General features: G+C 37.9%; 1 protein-coding gene across 1 annotated transcript; it reads right to left on the bottom strand.

The window, feature by feature from the left end:
* Window positions 1–10,585: 10,585 nt before the first annotated feature.
* ADAM29 (ADAM metallopeptidase domain 29) lies at window positions 10,586–13,789 on the bottom strand. Its single transcript, XM_086414719.1, has one exon. It carries the CDS (start codon window positions 12,858–12,860, stop codon window positions 10,698–10,700), a length of 2,163 nt encoding a protein of 720 aa, XP_086270845.1. The 5' UTR covers window positions 12,861–13,789; the 3' UTR covers window positions 10,586–10,697.
* Window positions 13,790–19,157: the final 5,368 nt, after the last annotated feature.

Raw genomic sequence — 19,157 nt, 5'->3', positions numbered from 1 at the left:
TCTCACATCTTTTGAGAGGATTATATGACTTTTAAACTTTGTTTTGTTAATCTGGTAAATCACATTGAGTGATTTGCAGATGTTGAATCATACTTACATCCTTGTAATAAATTCCACTTTAATCTCGGTGTATGAGTCTTTTCGTGTGTTGTTGAATTTTGCTTGCTAATGTTTGTTTGTTGGCCTCGCTACATACACGGCATATGGGATCCTAGTTCCCGAACCAGGGACTGAGCTGGTGCTCCCTTCAGTGCACTCTCAGAGTCCCAGCTGCTGGGCCATCAGGGAAGTTCCACTTGCTAGTACTTGGATGAGTAATTTTGCATCAATGACATCAAAGATATTTGAAATTTATATGTATAATAAATTTATTATATATAATATATCTTATGTATTATATATATATATAAATAGTCTCCTGAATTGCAGGCAGATTCTTTACTAACGGAGATATATATATATATTTACTGTTTTGGGGTTTTTTTATCAGGATAGTATCAGTCTTGTAGAATGAGTTTGAAAATCTTTCTCTTCAGTTTTTTGGAATAGTTTGAGAAGTTTGAGGTATTAATGCTTCTTAAAATGTTTGATAGAATTCAGCAGTGAAATTATTAATATCTAGTCCCGGACTTTTGTTTGTTGGGATTGTTTTGATTACTGATTCATTTTAATTACTTGTATTTGGTCTATTCATATTTCCTATTTCTTCCTGGTTCAGTTTTGCAATTTTGTGTGTTTCTAGAAATTTATCTGTTTTTCTAGGTTTTCCGGTTTGTTGTTGCACAACTGTTTGCAGCAGTCTCTTATGATTATTTTATTTCTGTGGTATCAGTTATAATGTCTCTTCATTTCTGATTTTATTTGAGCCCTTGCTCTTTTTTCTTTATGAGTCTGGATAGAGATTTGTCAATTTTGTTTATCTTTTCGGACAAAGGGCTGGCTCTTAAACCAGTTTCATTAATATTTTCTTTTTTAGTGTCTATTTCTTTTATTTCTTCTTTGATTTTTATTATTTCCTTCCTTCTCTTAAATTTGGGCTTTGTTTATTTTTATTTTTCAATTTGTTTAAATGTAATGTTTGATTGTTTACATGTGATTTTTCTTATTCTTTTGAAATAGGTCAATATCTCTATAAACTTTCTCTTTAGAACTGCTTTTGCTATGTCCTATTGATTTTTAGAATATTGGATTTCCATTTTCATTTGTCTCAGGTATTTTTCATTTGGGTGCCCTAGGTGGGGTTGGGAGCCACCTTGGGAGGGGTCCAGTCCTAGGTAAGGTTACCTGCCTTGGAAAATAAGAGCTGCTTTGGAGGCACCTTGACTAGCCTGGGCTGTCTGCTGTGTGGGGCTGAGCAAGAGGCGGTGCCTGTTCCAGCTGTGGCCACCCACCAGAAATGGTGGGAGAGGAGCGTCTTTAACCACACACTGTGTGTGCCTGTGTAGATGCTGCTTTGGAGAGGTGGTGGTCAGGGCAGGGAAGTCTACAGGGGAACATCAGGGTAGAGTGAGCAGTGCTAGCCACATAGATGATGAATGTCAAAAGTTGTGCCCAACCAGTGCCAGGTCATAATAGCTGTTTCTTGATCTCATGTTGAAGTTCCTGAATATTCCTAATAAACCACCCTTGTATGCTGACCACATTCTATTTTCCTGTCTCTCTCTCTCTTTATTTACTAGTATTTATTGTTGTGGCAACTTAGTAGCTCAGTTGTGTCCGACTCTTTTGCAGTCCTGTGGACTGTAGCCTGTCAGGTGCCTCTGTCCATGGGATTTTTTCAGGCAAGCATACTGGAGTGGGTTGCCATTTGCTTCTCCAAGGGATCTTCCCAAGTAGTTACAATATGCCAGACAGTATCCCTACTTCACAAGACCCTTGTGATAATTAGATATAACTGTTATAGAGTGCCTGGTGTATTGTAGATACACAAAAACGACATTAATATTATTGATTTAAAAAAATTTGCTTTACCTCTGAGGGGACCTGTGTTCAGTTGGTCCATGAATGGTGGACTGGAGTCTCTGGTCAGGAGCTGATGCTGCCTAATGTTAGCTCTAGCAGATATGACAGGTGTTTCCCAGGACCCACAATTACTTCTAGAAACAACAGTAAATACAACCAAATATTCCCATTTCTCTGCTCAAGAAGCACCATCTTTGTATAGTAATAACCCTGCATTGAGGACTAGGACAATCTCTGTGAAATTTGACTCCTTAGGTTGAGAGGCAAAGTATTCACACGGGTAAAATCTCCTAAAGGACTGGATGTCTTTGTTGGTCAGTATTCACACAAATATCTTGTCTCTCTTCTGTGAAATCAGGAACAAGGGAAGGTATTTCTGGTAACTTGAACTTGATCCCTGTGACCACACTGTCTCAGTATGATATCATCAAGGCCTATGCCAGGACTTTCAGGTTTATGTTTTTATGCCTGATCTTTCACTTAATCTCTGGAATCATTTTGGCTGAATATCTCACATCTCCTTTTAAATATTTGTTAGATGTAAAAAAAAAAAAAACCCAAATAAGTTAGAAAAATGAAGATGTCTCTCAAAAGATGAATGGATAAATAAAATGTGGAGTATACGTACAATGGAAAATTATTCAGACTTTAAAAGGAATAAAATTCTGACACATGCTATATTGATAAACTAAAGATATTACACTAAGTGAAATAGTTGCCCTTGCCCGAGGAGACATGCAAAAAATAATGCCAAAGCTGTGTCAAAGAGTGCACTGCTTATGTTTCTTCTAGAAGTTTTATAGTTTCAGGTCTTATACTGTCTTTAATCCATGTTGTTTATTTTTATTTATAATGTGATAAAGTAGTCCAGTTTTTTCTTTTGCAGATAGCTTTCCAGTCTTCCCAACACCATTTATTGAAGGGGCTGTCTGTCCCCCATTGTATGACCTCCTTTGTCATGGATTAATTGCCTATATAAGTGTAGATTCATTTCTGGGCTCTATATTCTGTTTCATTGATCTGTGCATCTGCTTTTGTGCCAGTACTATAGTGTTTTGATTACCATAGTTTTGAGTATAAAGTCATGGAGTGTGATAACCCCTGTTTTGTGGAGATCAGCCCTGGGATTTCTTTGGAAGGAATGATGCTAAAGCTGAAACTCCAGTACTTTGGCCACATGATGCTAAGAGTTGACTCATTGGAAAAGACTCTGATGCTGGGAGGGATTGGGGGCAGGAGGAGAAGGGGACGACAGAGGATGAGATGGCTGGATGGCATCACTGACTCGATGGACATGAGCCTGAGTGAACTCCGGGAGTTGGTGATGGACAGGAAGGCCTGGTGTGCTGCGATTCATGGGGTTGCAAGGAGTCGGACACGACTGAGCGACTGATCTGATCTCATCTAAAGTGTTTTTTTTGCTGTTTGGGATCATTCATATTTTGATACAGATTTTAGAATTATTTATGTGAAAAATTCTATTAGTATTTTGATAGGGATTACATTTAATCTCTAGATTGCTTTGGAGTGTATCATCATTTTAGAAATTTTAACTATTCCTTTTCTTAAAGTTCTTGTGAAAGTAATAGTATATATGTCTTATGTTTTTAAAGATTTCACTGAAAAAGTTATTTGACCAATTCTCTGATACACTAATTAAACCTCTTTAATATATTTATTTCTAATGTTGATTTGGTAGTTTGACTTGTACAATAAACTTTTTTATTTATCCAAATTGTCAAGTTTTCATTTTTTCATTATACATGTTCATTTGTGATGTCCCCTTTCTATTTAGACTCATGGTAACCTGTGTTTTTTCTTTATTTTCTTCATGAGTTTTGATATTTTAAGTTCATTTAATGAACCAAATTTTCTGCTTGCTGATTTTCTCCATGTGCATTTGTTTTAATTTCATTGATTCCTTCTCCTGATGTATTATGGCTTTCTAATTGCCTTAAATCTAAAGTGTTATTTTTCTGTCTTCATGACATATAAAGTTAAATCAATACATCTTCAGTCTTTTCCTTTTTTTTTTTTTCAACATGTGTATATAAGACTGTGAAAGTGAAAGTTGCTCAATCGTGTCTGACTCTTTGCGATCCCATGGACGATACAGTCTATGGTATTCTCCAGGCCAGAATACTGCAGAGGGTAGCTTTTCCCTTCTCCAGGGGATCTTCCTAACCCAGGAATCAAACCGGGGTCTCCTGCACCAGGCGGATTCTTTAGCAGCTGAGCTATATAAGACTGTACATCGCCTGTAAAACACTGCTTTGGTGTAAATACCGTGTAATTTACATATATTGTAGTTATTCAGATTTCAATTCAAATTATTCCTTAATTTGTTTTAATTCCTCCTTGACATATTATTATTTGGAAATATATAGTTTATTTCCAGTTGTGATATTGTGATTTATGATAAGACATATATATTTGAGCTTAATCCCAGTTTCTGTCTCAGAGCTACTAAAAACTTTGGAATTTTTTAAGGGTTGAGAGGAATAAAGTTGCCCTTTGTTTTGTTAATGAGGTGACTTTCAGAAACCACCCACAGAGAGATACTGGACACCAGCAGAGCAAACCTTGTGAATACAGGGTAGGAATTTTCAATCTCCCTTGCCTCTTACCTCCATGGAAGGGAAAGGGACTGGGGTTTGAGTTCAATAATCAATAACTAACAATTTAATGAATCATGCCTAAGTAATGAAGCCTCCATAAAACTCCATACGGGTGAAGTTCAAAGAGCTTCTGGGTTGCTGAACACATAGAGATTCAGAGAGAGAGGTATACTTGGAGAAGGCATGGAAGCCTTTCACCCTTCACATGTATCTTGCCCTATGCATTCCTTCCATCTGTTTCTAGTTATATCTTTTGATCATAAGCTGGTAATTTAGTAAGTGGAATTTTTATCCAAGTTCTGTGAGCTGTTCTGACAAATTAACTGATCTCAAAGAAGTGGTCATTGGAATGTCCAACATATTTATAGCTGGCTGGTCAGAAACACAGGTTACAGCCTGGACTTATGATTGGAATCTGAAGGAGGGGAGAGCAATCATGTAGGACTAAGCCCTTAACCTCTGGGATCTGACACTATCTCAAGGTAGTATTAGAATTGAGTTGAATTGTAGAACTCCCAACTGGCCCAGGAGAATTTCTTGGTGGTGTAAGAAACACCCCACCCCCATACACACATTGAGGTTGGGTGCAGAATGTTAATTGAGGTCAGATGTGGGATTAGAGTCAGAACTGTTTCAGACAGTTGGAGTTTTTCTAGTTATCTTTAAAGCTATTGATTTTCAGCTTAATTATATAATGTTTAGAGAAAATATACTTTTTAAAATGAAAACCATGTGAAATTTGTTGAGACTTTCTCTTTGGCCCATCATAAGGTTGACCTTGATAATAGCTCATATGCAGATGAATCAAAGTGAATTTAGCCATGTTTGGTTAAATTACATCAAGTTTATATAACTATTATATCAAGTTTGTTAATTATGTACTGAAAACGTCCTGATCTTTATATGCCTATTTTATCACGTTTGTTTTTGTGTACCTGTGTGTGCTTGCTCAGTCATCTCAGTCGTGTCCAACTCTTTTCTGACCCCATGGACTGTAGCTCACCAGGCTCTGTCCATGGGATTCTCCAATCAAGAATACTGGAGTGGGTAGCCATGTCCCCCTTCAGGGGATCTTCTGGACCCAGGGATCGAATCCATCTCTCCTCCATCTCCTGCATTGCAGATGGATTGTTTACTGCTAAGCCACCAGGGAAGCCCTTGTACAACTTTGTATATCTATTATATCAAGTTTGTTAATTATGTATTGAAAATCTCCTGGGCCTGCAGGGTTTATTTTCTACTCTTTCTGTTACTCTTGAGAGAACTGGTTGAAAAGTGTCCCCTATTGGTGATTGTTAGATTTGCTTATTTCTGTACTTCCCTGTCTTTATTACTGGATGCATATACATTTAAGATTGTCCTATCTCCCTGTTAATTTACCTTTTATCATCACAAAATATTGCCCTTTCTTTATCATAATGCTTTATGCCTTAAAGTCTTTGTCATCAGGTATTAAAAGAATTGTTGTTGTTGTTGTTTAGTCGCTAAGTCATGTCTGACTCTTTGTGACCCCATGGACTGTAGCTCGCAGCTCCTCTGTCCATGGGATTTCCCAGGCAAGAATACTGGAGTGGGTTGCCATTTCCTTCTCCATTTATATTTGGTTAATGTGATCCATTTTACACAGATCTTGTATCTACCAGTCATATATTTTTTTATTCCACATGTCTGCATTATGCTTGTTTTCCCCTCACTTGCCTGTATTTGTAAAAACAAATGTCATTTATTATGTCTCTTGTTACAATACATTTCTTAAGTGTGTAATCCAATTGTTTGAATGATTACCCTAGATTTGCAACATGCATCTGCAACATCATATAGTATAATCCACATCATTAAGTTACCTCTTCCCAGTACTGCTAAAAGCTTAGAACTTTTATCTCTATTTACATACCTCCCAACTTTTGTGACAAATATATTTGCACCTACCTGAACATTCATGTTTCTTTCTGGTATCATGTTTCTCCTGACTGGAAAAACAAAAAAACCCAAAAGTTGTATTTCTTTGAGTGCTAGCCTGGTGGCAACGATTTGTTTGCCAAAGGAAAATTTTGTTCTTCATTATTGAACAGTATATTCAGAAACAAAAGAATTGTAGTTTAGTAACTTCCCAGGTGGCTCAGGGGTAAAGAATCTGCCTGCCAATATAGGACACACAGGAGACGTGGGTTCAGTCCCTGGGTTGGGAAGATCCCTTGGAGGAGGAAATGGCAAGCCACTCCAGTATTCTTGCCAGGAGAATCTCATGGACAGAGGAGCTTGGTGGGCTACAGTCCATGGGGTCGCAGAGGATCAGACATGACTGGATGACTGAGCATAGCAGCACACACAATTGCAATTTACTCAGTAAATATGTTATTTCAGTGTCTTCTGCACTCAATCATTTTTGTTGACGTTAATCATCTCTTTTATTGTCATTTAAGATATGGATTTTTTTTTTAATCTCTGGCTGCTCTTAAGATTTCTCAGCGCCTCTTGTTCAACAGTTTTATTATATATGATATGGTTAGGTATGTATTTCCATGTGCTTGTTCTGCTTAAAGTTCATTGATTTTCTTAAAGCAGTAGGTTAATATGTTTTCATACTTTGGGGAAATTCTCCTTCATTATATGTTTTTTATTACTTCAATTCTTTTTCCTCGAATGATGCTCCTTTTTAATGTTTTCAGATTTATTGATATGTTTCACATATCATTTCCATATTTTAATGTTTTTTCTACGTTGTTAGTCACTGATTTTTTTTTTACTTTTTTTATAGTTAACTAATTTAGGTAATTTTACAATGCAGTGTATGATTCAAACTGTCCACTGATTTTCTGAATTTAGATATTTTATTTTTAAGCTCTAGAATATGTATGTAACAAGTCTGTATAGATGGCAATTTTCTGGTGAAATGAATCTACCTTCTTTCACATGGTCTGTTCATTTTTCTTCTAGTTTCTCTGAAATAGTAGTCATAGGTATTTTTCTTCATTATCGTCTTTTCCACTCTTTGGATCATCCTTTAGCTGGCTTCTATCTCCTTTTTTACTCTTTGTTGTTGTTTTCCCTTTATTATTGACCTTAATTTTTTCCTTTTATATATGTAATAATGCTTTATTGTATGCTAGGAGGAGGGCTGGCAACCCACTCCAGTATTCTTGCCTGGAGAATTCCATGGACTATAGTGTTGCAAAGAGGCAGACACAACTGAGCAACTTTCACTTCACTTCACACATGTTCTATATATAAGGAACCACAGGAGTTCAGAGTAGACGTACCTTCAACTTTAGAAGTTTATATCTTTTCTCTGTTTGGAAAATAGGCTGAATGACTGATAACTTAATAGAACAGAGAATTGACTTTGGTCAGAAATAAGTGTGGTTTTGGAAAGACATATACACCTTACTGTACTTTCTACTGGGAACCCATAAGCCTGTATTTTCTCAGCTGCAAAACAAATGGGTGACTATGTTCTAATACTCAAATCTTCAAAACTAAATTTTCTAGCTTATACCTCAAGCTCCTTCAAAATCAGCCAAATGTTTTAAAGGGAAGAACTTACATGTTCTTGAGTCAAACTCCGTTCCACTAGGTCTTCTCTCCCTAACTACAATAGACTGTAGATAACTCTGTCCTTAGAGACTTCAACCTATTGCCCAGCAAATGAATCTAAACTCAGCAAAAGTGGTGTGGGAAAAACTGATTTTGAAGTTGATGCCCTTAAGTGCCTAATTTATGAATCTAGTGTATTCTACACACCAAGAGTTTTTCAGGTTTCTTTTACTTCAACAGAGGAATTAGAACTGGATAGGTCAAATTTGATCATTAATTAATATGCAAAATCATCATGTTATAGGGAACAAACATTTCTATTTCAGGGGAAAACGTACTGACAATTCAGATTGTTTTCTCTTCCTTGTAATTTTAAAATCTTCTAATCTTCATTTCCTCCACAGTTCTGTGATTGTTTCAAAATATATGTCATTTTCAGAAATGTACTTGGCATTGTACAGCTGTTATTTTCAGAAAAATTGCTTGTCTACAGAGACTTACCTAAAATTGAAAGTGTCTTTCTTATCCCATTTTATAATTAAAGAAACCCAGAAATTTAGAGACAACTGTTATTACCAATATGTAATTTTTAAAATTTTGTTGGAAACTTGCAGTAGATTTCAGTAATTTCCCCAAAATTGTTGAGGGCAGTGGCAAACAAACCAAAAAAATGGATATTTCTTCAGTCCCACTTTCTTCATTATATCAAGATGAGTTCATTTCAGTCACTCAGTCGTGTCCGACTCTTTGCGACCCCATGAACCGTAGCACGCCGGCCTCCTTGTCCATTACCAACTCCCAGAGTTCACTCAAACTCATGGTCATTGAGTCCGTGATGCCATCCAACTATCTCATTCTCTGTCGTCCCCTTCTCTTCCTGCCCTCAATCTTTCCCAGCATCAGGGTCTTTTCAAATGAGTCAGCTCTTCGCATCAGGTAGCCAAAGGATTGGAATTTCACCTTCAACATCAGTCCCTCTAATGAACACCCAGGACTGATCTCCTTTAGGATGGACTGGTTAGATGTCCCGACAGTCCAAGGGACTCTCAAGAGTCTTCTCCAACACCACAGTTCAGAAGCATCAATTCTTCAGCGCTCAGCTTTCTTTATAGTCCAACTCTCACATCCATACATGACCACTGGAAAAACCACAGCCTTGACTAGATGGACCTTTGTTGACAAAGTAATGTCTCTGCTTTTTAATATGCTGTCTAGGTTGGTCATAACTTTCCTTCCAAGGAGTAATCGTCTTTTAATTTCATGACTGCAGTCACCATCTGCAGTGATTTTGGAGCCCAGAAAAATAAAGTCAGCCACTGTTTCCACTGTTTCCCCATGCCATTAAGTGATGGGACCGGATGCCTTGATCTTAGTTTTCTGAATGTTGAGCTTTAAGCCAACTTTTTCACTCTCCTCTTTCACGTTCATCAAGAGGCTCTTTGGTTCTTCTTCACTTTCTGCCATAAGGGTGGTGTCATCTGCATATCTGAGGTTATTGATATTTCTCCCAGCAATCTTGATTCCAGCTTGTGCTTCCTACAGCCCAGTGTTTCTCATGGTGTACTCTGAATATAAGTTAAATAAGCAGGGTGACAATATACAGCCTTGACATACCCCTTTTCCTATTTGGAACCAATCTTCTGTTCCATGTCCAGTTCTAACTGTTGTTTCCTGACCTGCATACAGGTTTCTCAAGAGTACCAAGATGAGTACTGTAATCGAATTCAGTCAGAAAAGAATACTTAGCGATTGTAGGGGATAGAATTGAATATAAGAAATTAGGTACCAAAGCTACTTAGGAACACAGCAAGTAAAGGGATGCATTCTGCTAGTAACTGGTTAACAGCCATAAAATACCAATTAAAGATGGTGATTTCATTCATGAAGCCAAAGAGTAAAGAGAATAGGTTGGGATACTTGAATCTAGAGAACTTTAGGACTGGATCCATGGATCTCAAAAATGAGACTCAAAGCTCTTCCTGCAGGTACTGCTAAGCTAGTGCAAAGAATTTGAGACATTGGTAGAAAGATCAAAGACCTGGGGCTCAGTCCTAGCCAGCTCTGCTAGCTTATTTTAGACCCACAGTGAGGTTGGTCTGGATTGAAGTTTGTTTTGTTTTATTTTTCTTTTATTTTGGATTGAATTTTTTAAAAGGATATTGAAACAAAGTATAATTGCCACTGTAAAATCTGTTATTGAGATAAGACTGACATACAGGAAGCAGATCACCCAGATTTCCAAGTCCCTGGCATTCACCCTACCACAGATCTGAGGACTGATACTGCAGAAATGTGGTTCCTATAATGCAGAATACAAAATGGGAAGCAGCTTTGGAGCTCAAAAGCAGTAACTTAAAAACTGGTAAAGCACCCATGTGTCATGCCTTTTTCTAGAAAATATAAAGAAATAAATATGAAGAAAAATAAAATTTCTAATTGTTTAAAATGAAGAAGAATAAGTAGAAACATTATAGGGGTTACGTTTTTTTAATGCATATCTATTCAGATACATTTTTTTGGTAGTAATTGTTTTTATTTCCCATGTTGACTCAGAGTTTTTTGCTTTGGATTTTCCTCTTGAGGCTATTTTTTCCCCTTTTTTTCCTTAGGCTTTTTCCTCATACAAAGCAACAGAAGACAACATAATAAAATTAACAGTGAAATAAATAATGCTATTGCCACGTAAATCTTGGGTATTTTCTTTCTCTTAGGGGGTGGGCCACTGTCAACGCTACCTCCATCCCCTCGTTTTACGCAGTTAGGAGGGTCCCACTTATAGTTACAGTGGCAGTGATGTTTGTTGTTGCAGATCCCCCTCATGTTACAGAACGTAGGTGAACAATTACTATCCAAGCGAGAGATATGGACACACTTCCTTCCGATGCAGACATGTTCTGGGCCACACTCTGTGCCATCTTTCACTTCACCAATATCCGGTATGTCCATCCCAAAATGGTAGTCTGTACCCCAGCAGGTGGCATTGTTAAAGCGAGTTCCGTGCATTGTAGAATGCTCTGTCAGAAGAGGAATTTCTGCCACATTATCACACTGAATTCTTCCACAGAAGATGTCTGACATATTGCATTTTAGATATGTAGGGCCTTCGGTTCCACAATTACCGAAACGGTCACCTTGAGTGTTTATTTGTCTGTAGCAGCTGTCGTTTGCATTCTTTGCTGTTCGGCCAAAAATCTGCCTACAGTGTGCATTGCGATCATTACATCTCTTTTCATAGCAGTAGGAAATGTCATTACAGGGAATTCCATCCTCTACATATACATCATCTGGGCACATATGGGATGATCCATTGCACCACTCTGGAAGATCACATTCATTGACCTCCTTTCTACACATTTCTCCTGATGGCAAGAACTTGCAGTCCTTGCAACAAAGCCCAAAAGCACAAACAGACCCAAAACTCAGACTGCAATTTGTCAGACAACAGGCATCTCTTGAACACTGCTGTAAAGATCCACAGTCACACTCTTCTCCTTCTTCAACAACACCATTTCCACAGCGCTTCCTTGAAAATATGTCCTTTGTGTATATGGTGTACCGCAAACATTTTGCCTTCTGTACACCATACTCCCAAAAAAAAGAATAACTACAGTTGCTAAACTTCGCTATTGGTGGGTTGTCATGACGCATTATACATCTATTGTGACCTGCTGAACACACACACAGTATAGTATCATGAGTCATTCCCAAATTATGACCTAAATGATGAGCCACTGCAATTCCAATAATGGCCAAGGTTTTGTTCGCAAAAGTAACAGCTGCGCAACTGAAGTGTGGTCTGCACATTCCTGCGATAAAGCCTATGCCACTTAGTCCTCTTAATGTCTTCTGCATAAAAATATGTGTAGTATCATGTGCTATGCGAGCATCAATGTTATTAGCCTTCCAGACGCAAAAATCTCTCAGAGCTCTCTGTACAGCATCTATTTCAACAAGGTTTCTTTGAGTCCAGAACTCCAAACCAATTAGTAACACCTTCATACCTATCACCTGATAAATGGAATCCACTATATTTACAATAGTAAATAAATCCTCCTTCACCTTTGAGACATTCTTTTTAAAGTAATTATATAGAGTATAGTCTACCACCACTGCCATTTCAACAAAGAATGAATGGATCCACCAGCCTTCATAATGACTTTGTTTCAGAGTGCAATTACCAGTCTCTTGAAACTCAAAATGCTCTACACTTTCCTCTTGCACAAAACCAGATTTCATGGTTGGGAATCGGGTCTCTTCACTCTCCATTTTATACACCAGGTGTTCAAATTTGGTAGAAAAAATCATGGGCTTAATTTCATAAACAACATTATTTATCTGTAATAATCCTCGAAAGCCACCAAGACAGGTACTGAGGGCAACAAGTGATTCTGGGTCCCCCTCCACAAAACCATGATAGTAGCAGTCATTCTGGACAAAAGGTTGGTCCTTCAGGAGAGCACCCTCTTCTGAGTAGGTGAACACTGGGAGGTGTCTGGACAGCAAATGTTTCTTGACCTTCATGTGGAAAACGTGTCTCTGACCCCCTAAGTGCAGGCTGTAAGAGAGCCGACCTGGAGGCTTCATACTTCTTCTAGTGCCAGTTATCTTCAAAGGAATTACCACTTCTGGAGGACTGTGATATTGAAAGTTCTCAGCCCGAGTGTGTCCTGTAAAAAACAGAAACACTCCAAGCCAGTGTAGCAAGGGTACAATCCTCATATACAACAGAGATTTGATCACAGTCATTATGAATCTACCATTATTGGTTCAGAGAGGAAGGAAGGCAGGGCTGGGAGTCACAGTTGGTCTGGCTCCTTATTCTGAACTGCAGAACTAATCATTAAGTCTTTGTCTTCTGGCAGAGTGGAATCATTAGAACACCGGCACTACAAGTAAAACAAAATACAACGTATGGATGGGGATGGTTAGAAAAGGGCCTGAAAGAGAGAAAAGGAAACACATACAATAAAAGTGATTACTGTTTTGATCGCGGAATGACTCTAGAAACTGCACAGAATTTGTTTTTAAATATTTATAAGGCAGAGAGGCACTGGGGGAGTATATAAGACTGAAAACTGGTCAGAGATTTATAGTTATTGAACTTGGATGATGGTCAATTAAGGATTCATTACACTATTCTCTAAATATATGTACGTGTGTAAATATTTCCACAATAAATAGTTCAAAGAAAAAAAATCTTAAGGATAAGGTGACCATAAGTCCTGGGTTGCTGGGATTATCCTAATTTACATATGTTAAATTGATATAAGTAGTAATACCTGTTTTTTTCTGCCTCAAGCCATAAATTACTCAATTACCTAAGATATATATTAAAAGCAACAACAGCACAAAAACTCAGCAAAAGTCTCCTGTTATTTTAAAATCTGTTCTATAGAACCTACCATTACTACTACTATTACTAAGTCGCTTCAGTCGTGTCCGACTCTGTGCGACCCCATAGACAGCCGCCCACCAGGCTCCCCCATCCCTGGGATTCTCCAGGCAAGAATACTGGAGTGGGTTGTCATTTCCTTCTCCAATGCATGAAAGTGAAAAGTGAAAGGAATTCGCTCAGTGGTGTCTGACTCTTAGCGACCCCATGGACTTCGGCCCACCAGGCTCCTGCGTCCATGGGATTTTCCAGGCAAGAGTGCTGGAGTGGGGTGCCATTGCCTTCTCCAAATACCTACTATTACCTCCCTATAATAAAATGTTTGGTTTTCTTTATCTTTCCTACATTGCTCTCCTCACTAGACTTGTCATATTAGTAGTACTCAAGAGTATTATCTATGTCTTTCATAAATGTTAGTATCTCCTATAAAGCCTAACTAAATTCTTTATATAGTAAATAATGGTGAACTTGACTTTTATTGTTCCTTGGAGTGTTACTGAAAAGGTATTTACATTTGATTACATTTTAATGTAGAACACTGTTCAATATCTGTAACCAATTTTGCTTTTGGAACAAAGTGGTATAGGCCCACGTTTTTCTGCTTACTTTCTCTAAATACTCTGGATATAATTAAACAGAAGACAAAAAAATATCTCTGAAAGCTAAAAAGCAAAAGACAGACTGACTAGAGATCTCCAGACTTGAGGAATGGCAGCAGGGTGCCATAGCTCATATTTATCGCAAGTTAAGTGCTAGAGAGGTCTTTAATACAGAATCACCATTAGGCATAGACAAAGGCAGGAAAAAAGACTCAAAAATAATTTTCTCTCTCTTGAAAAATGACAGAGAATGAAAAAACTCAACAAAGAACCAGTAAGATTGAGCAAGTCACACGTGACTAATTCATCCAGAGTGACAACTTCAGATATTTGTAGGCCAACTCAAAACTCATTCCACAATCAGAGAACTAGTGGGCTGTTCAGTCCACTTACACTGGCAATATAAAGCCCTGGCAGGCTAGCCTAACCCTCATTCAACATCTAGGTAACAGATCTGCCTTCATAGGCAGCAGCAAAATCCCAACAATTTGATCCAACCTCAGCTCAACACTATGACAGAGAATGGAACCCCATATTAAACATAGCACTATCATTCATAAAGCCTGAAATATCCCACCCCTTCACCAAATGACATAGGAGACATAGCCTATTGGCTTCTGTTCTGCACATCTCCAGATCTGAATATGGCCCAGTGACACCAGTTAAATCCAGAATGAAGATTCATTAAAACTGTGCAAAGTCAAAGACAAGAAAATTTGAAAGTGGTAAGCGCAAACAAGTCACATACAAAAGAACCACCATAGAGCCGTGAGTAGTTATTTCAGCGGAAATCTTGCAAGTCTAGAGGGAGTGGGGTGATGTCAAAATGTTGAAAGGAAAAAACCTATCAAGTAAGAATGCCATACTTGGCAAAACTGTCTTCGAAAAAAATAAAGAGGATACAAAGACATCACCAAACAATAAGCAAGAGCTGAAGGAGTTTATCACTGCTACAATTGCCTTATAAGCAGTGTTAATGGGAGTTTTTCAAGTTGAAAGAATGCTAAAGGACAACATGGTAGTATAAAAAAGTATGAAATATACATACATATTTCATACAAAAACACATAAATGTAAACTCATCTATAGCAAAACTAGAATACATTATTATTTTAATTATGATGGGTGAACATATGGTGTTCATATGCTGGATAGTCATACAGTGGGTGTTCATATGGTGAACACTTTTAATTTTAGAATTAAAGTCAATCCCCTGGAGGAGGGCATGTTAATCCAGTGCAATATTCTTGCCTGGAGAATCCCATGGACAGAGGAGCCTGGCAGACTACGGCCCACAGGGTCACAAAGAGTTGGACAAAACTGAAGCAACTTAGCATGCGTGCATCAAAGTAAAAGATGAAAGAACTATAAGTAACTAAAACTAAAAAAACCTACATAGTAAAAACTGATATCTAAGTTATAACAACAATAACATAAAATGTGAGCTGAAGAGAAGTTACAGTGTAGAGTTTTTGTATGCAATTGCACTTAAAAACACTGTATACTTTAACAGTGATATTTTATGTAAGCCCCAAGTTAACCACAAAAAGATACAGCTATAAGAAGTTATACATACACACACAAAAAACCCATAAAGGAATTAATATATGTAAAATATCAAAAAATCAACAAAATATGACATGGAAGGCAACAAGGGAGGAAGATAGATAAAAGATTAATAGAAAACAAAGAATAAAATGACAACATCAGATCATTCCTTATCAAATAATGACTTTAAATATAAATGGATTAAACTCCCTAATCAAAAGACAGAGAGTTACTGAATGGGTATAAAAAATTAGACTCAATTATATCCTGTCCAGTGGAAAAAACATTTGCTTTAGACATAAGAAGACCTCAATCAAATCCTTTATGATTATATAGTGGAGGTACAGTGGAGGTGATGAATAGATTCAAGGGACTGGGTCTGGTAGACAGAGTGCCTGAAGAACTATGGATGGAGGTTTGTACCATTGTACAGTAGGTCGTGATTAAAACCATCCTCAAGGAAAAAAAATGCAAAATTTTGGCAAAGTTGTTGTGTAAGGAGGGCCTTACAAAGAGCTGAGAAAAGAAGAGAAGCTAAAGGCAAAGGAGAAAAGGAAAGGTATAACCATCTGAATGCAGAGTTCCAAAGAATAGCAAGGAGAGATAGAAAGCCTTCTTAAGTGAAGAATACAAAGGAATGGAGGAAAACAATAGTATGAAAAAGATTAGCGATCTTGTCAAGAAATGAGAGATACCAAGGGAAAACTTCCTGCAAAGATAGGCACAGTAAAGGACAGCAAGAACCTAATAGAAGCAGAAGAGATTAAGAAGAGGTGGCAAGAATACACAGAGAGCTGTACAAAGAAGGTCTTAATGACCTGGATAACCTTGATGGTGTGGTCATTTACCTAGAGGCAGACCTCCTGGAATGTGAAGTCAAGTGGGCCTTAGGAAGATTACTACTAACAAAGCTAGTGGAAGTGATGGAATTCCAGCTGAGCTATTTCTAATCTTATAAGATTTTGCTGTAAAAGTGCTGCCCTCAATATGTCAGCAAATTTGGAAAACTCAGCAGTGGCCACAGGACTGGAAAAGATCAGTTTTCATTCTAATCCCAAAGAAGGGCAATGCCAAAGAATGTTCAAACTGCTGTATAATTGCGCTCATTTCACATGCTAGCAAGGTAATGCTCAAAATCCTTCAAGATAGGCTTCAGCAATATGGGAACTGAAAACTTCCAGATGTACAAGCTGGGTTTAGAAAAGGCAGAGGGGCCAGAGATCAAATTGCCATTATGGAATAATGGATTATTATGTTATGGAATAACTAAGGGAATTCCAAAATAATCTACTCTGCTTCATTGATTACACTAAAGCCTTTGACTATGTGGATCACAGAAAACTGTGGAGAATTCTTAAAGAGATGGGAATACCAGGCTATCTTACCTGCCTCCTGAGAAACCTATATAAAGGTCAGGAAGCAACAGTAGAACTGGACATGGAACAACTGACTGGTTCAAAATTGGGAAAGGAGTATGTCAAGTATCATCACCCTGCTTATTTAATTTATATGCAGAGCACATCATGAGAAGTGCAGGACTGGATAAAGTACAAGGTGGAATCAATATTGCCAGGAGAACTATCAGCAACCTTAGATGTGCAGATGATACTACTTTAATGGAAGAAAGCAAAGAGGAACTAAAGAGCCTTTTGATGAAGGTGAAAGAGGAGAGTAAAAAGCCTGGCTTAAAATTCAACATTCAAAACACTAAGATTATGGCATTTAGTCCCATAACTTCATGGCAAATAGATGGGGAAAAAGTGGAAACAGTGGCAGATTTCATTTTCTTGGGCTCCAAAATCACTGTGGATGGTGACTGCAGCCACAAAATTAAAAGACGTTTGCTCCTTGGAAGAAAAGCTATGACCAACCTAGATAGTGTTTTAAAAAGAAGAGACAACACTTTGGTGATAAAGGTCTATATAGTCAAAGCTGTGGTTTTTCCAGTAGTCATGTATGGATGTGAGAGCTGGACCATAAAGAAGCTTGAGCACTGAAGAATTGATGCTTTTGAATTATGTTGGAGGAAACTCTTGAGAGTCCCTTGGACAACAAAATCAATCCAGTCAATCCTAAAGGAAATCAACCTTGAATCTTCACTAGAAGGATTGAGGCTGAAGCTGAAGTTTTAATATTTTGGCTACCTGATGTGAAGAGTAGACTTGTTAGAAAGACGCTGATGCTGGGAAAGATTGAGGGCAGGAGGAGAAGGGGGCGACAGGGGATGAGGTGGTTGGATACCATCACCAACTCAATGGACCTGAGTTTGAGCCAACTCTGGAAGATGGTGAAGAACAGGGAAGCCTGGCACGCTGCAGTCAATGGGTCACAAAGAGTCAGACATGACTTAGTGACTAAACAACTAGAACAACAAATAGTTAGTGGTAAAGGCTGTATAACTGTGAATATACTCAAAACCACTGTATCTTACACTTTAAAGGCTGAACGTAATGTAAACTATATCACAATAGCACTATTATAATAAAGAGAAATACAGGATGATTAACTTTACAATTAATTTATGACCCTAAAGAATGGTATGGTAGGCATGCATCTTCTTGATTTTCTGTAAATGAACTAATTACAGGGTTTTTTCTCCCTTGTGTTAGAGAGAGAATTGTCGGCAACTCAAATTACACTTGGCATTCTCAGTGTTTTCTCTCAGCTTGAATTTACACTCAGAGGACTCAATATTTTACCCCCTTTCTTTTCTCTGGAAATTTCTCCCATTTTTAAGGGGCTTGTATGATCTCTAAGCACAGTGAGGAGAGAACAAAGACTCTGTTCTGTGAATGTGTTTTGTCCTTTGGTGGTTGCTATTCTCCTCATGCTCATGCAGAGATCATCTGGCATATAACCCACTAACCCCAATCTGGCCACTAATTTCATATGAATTGACGTGCTTTGTTCTCTTGATTCTTCTTCAGACCATATAGGATGTAACTGTGAGGATAGCACATCTTCTTTATTTCATTCACCTGTCAATGAATGATGTTTAGGTTTTTTCTATGTTTTGGCTATTGTAAATAGTGCTGCTATGAATATAGGAATGCATGTATCTTTTTGAATTATACTTTTGTCTGAATATATGCCCAAAGTGGGATTGCTGGATCATAGGGCAGGCTTGGGCTTCCTGGGTAGCGCTAGTGGTAAAGCACCTGCCTGCTAATGCAGGGGACATAAAGAGATGCAGGTTCTATCCCTGGATCGGGAAGATCCCCTGGAGGAGGACATGGTAACCCATTGCAGTATTCTTGCCTGGAAAATCCCATGGACAGAGGAGCCTGGCAGGCTACAGTCCGTGGGGTCACAAAGAGCTGTACATGACTGAAGCGACTTAGCATGCACACATGGCAATCCTATTTTTAGTTTTTTGAGGAATCTCCATACTGTTTTCCATAGTGGCTGCACCAATTTACATTCCCACTAACAGTGAGAGGGGTTCTCCTTTCTCTACACTCTCCAGTATTTGTTATTTGTAGACTTTTAAAATGATGGCCATTT

Source organism: Bos grunniens, chromosome 8, assembly GCF_055505025.1.
Source record: "Bos grunniens cultivar Pamir isolate PY7600 chromosome 8, Bosgru_T2T1.0, whole genome shotgun sequence".
Lineage (NCBI taxonomy): Eukaryota > Metazoa > Chordata > Mammalia > Artiodactyla > Bovidae > Bos > Bos grunniens.
Note: the sequence above shows the minus strand (reverse complement) of the source record. Positions and strands in the feature narration are given on the sequence as shown.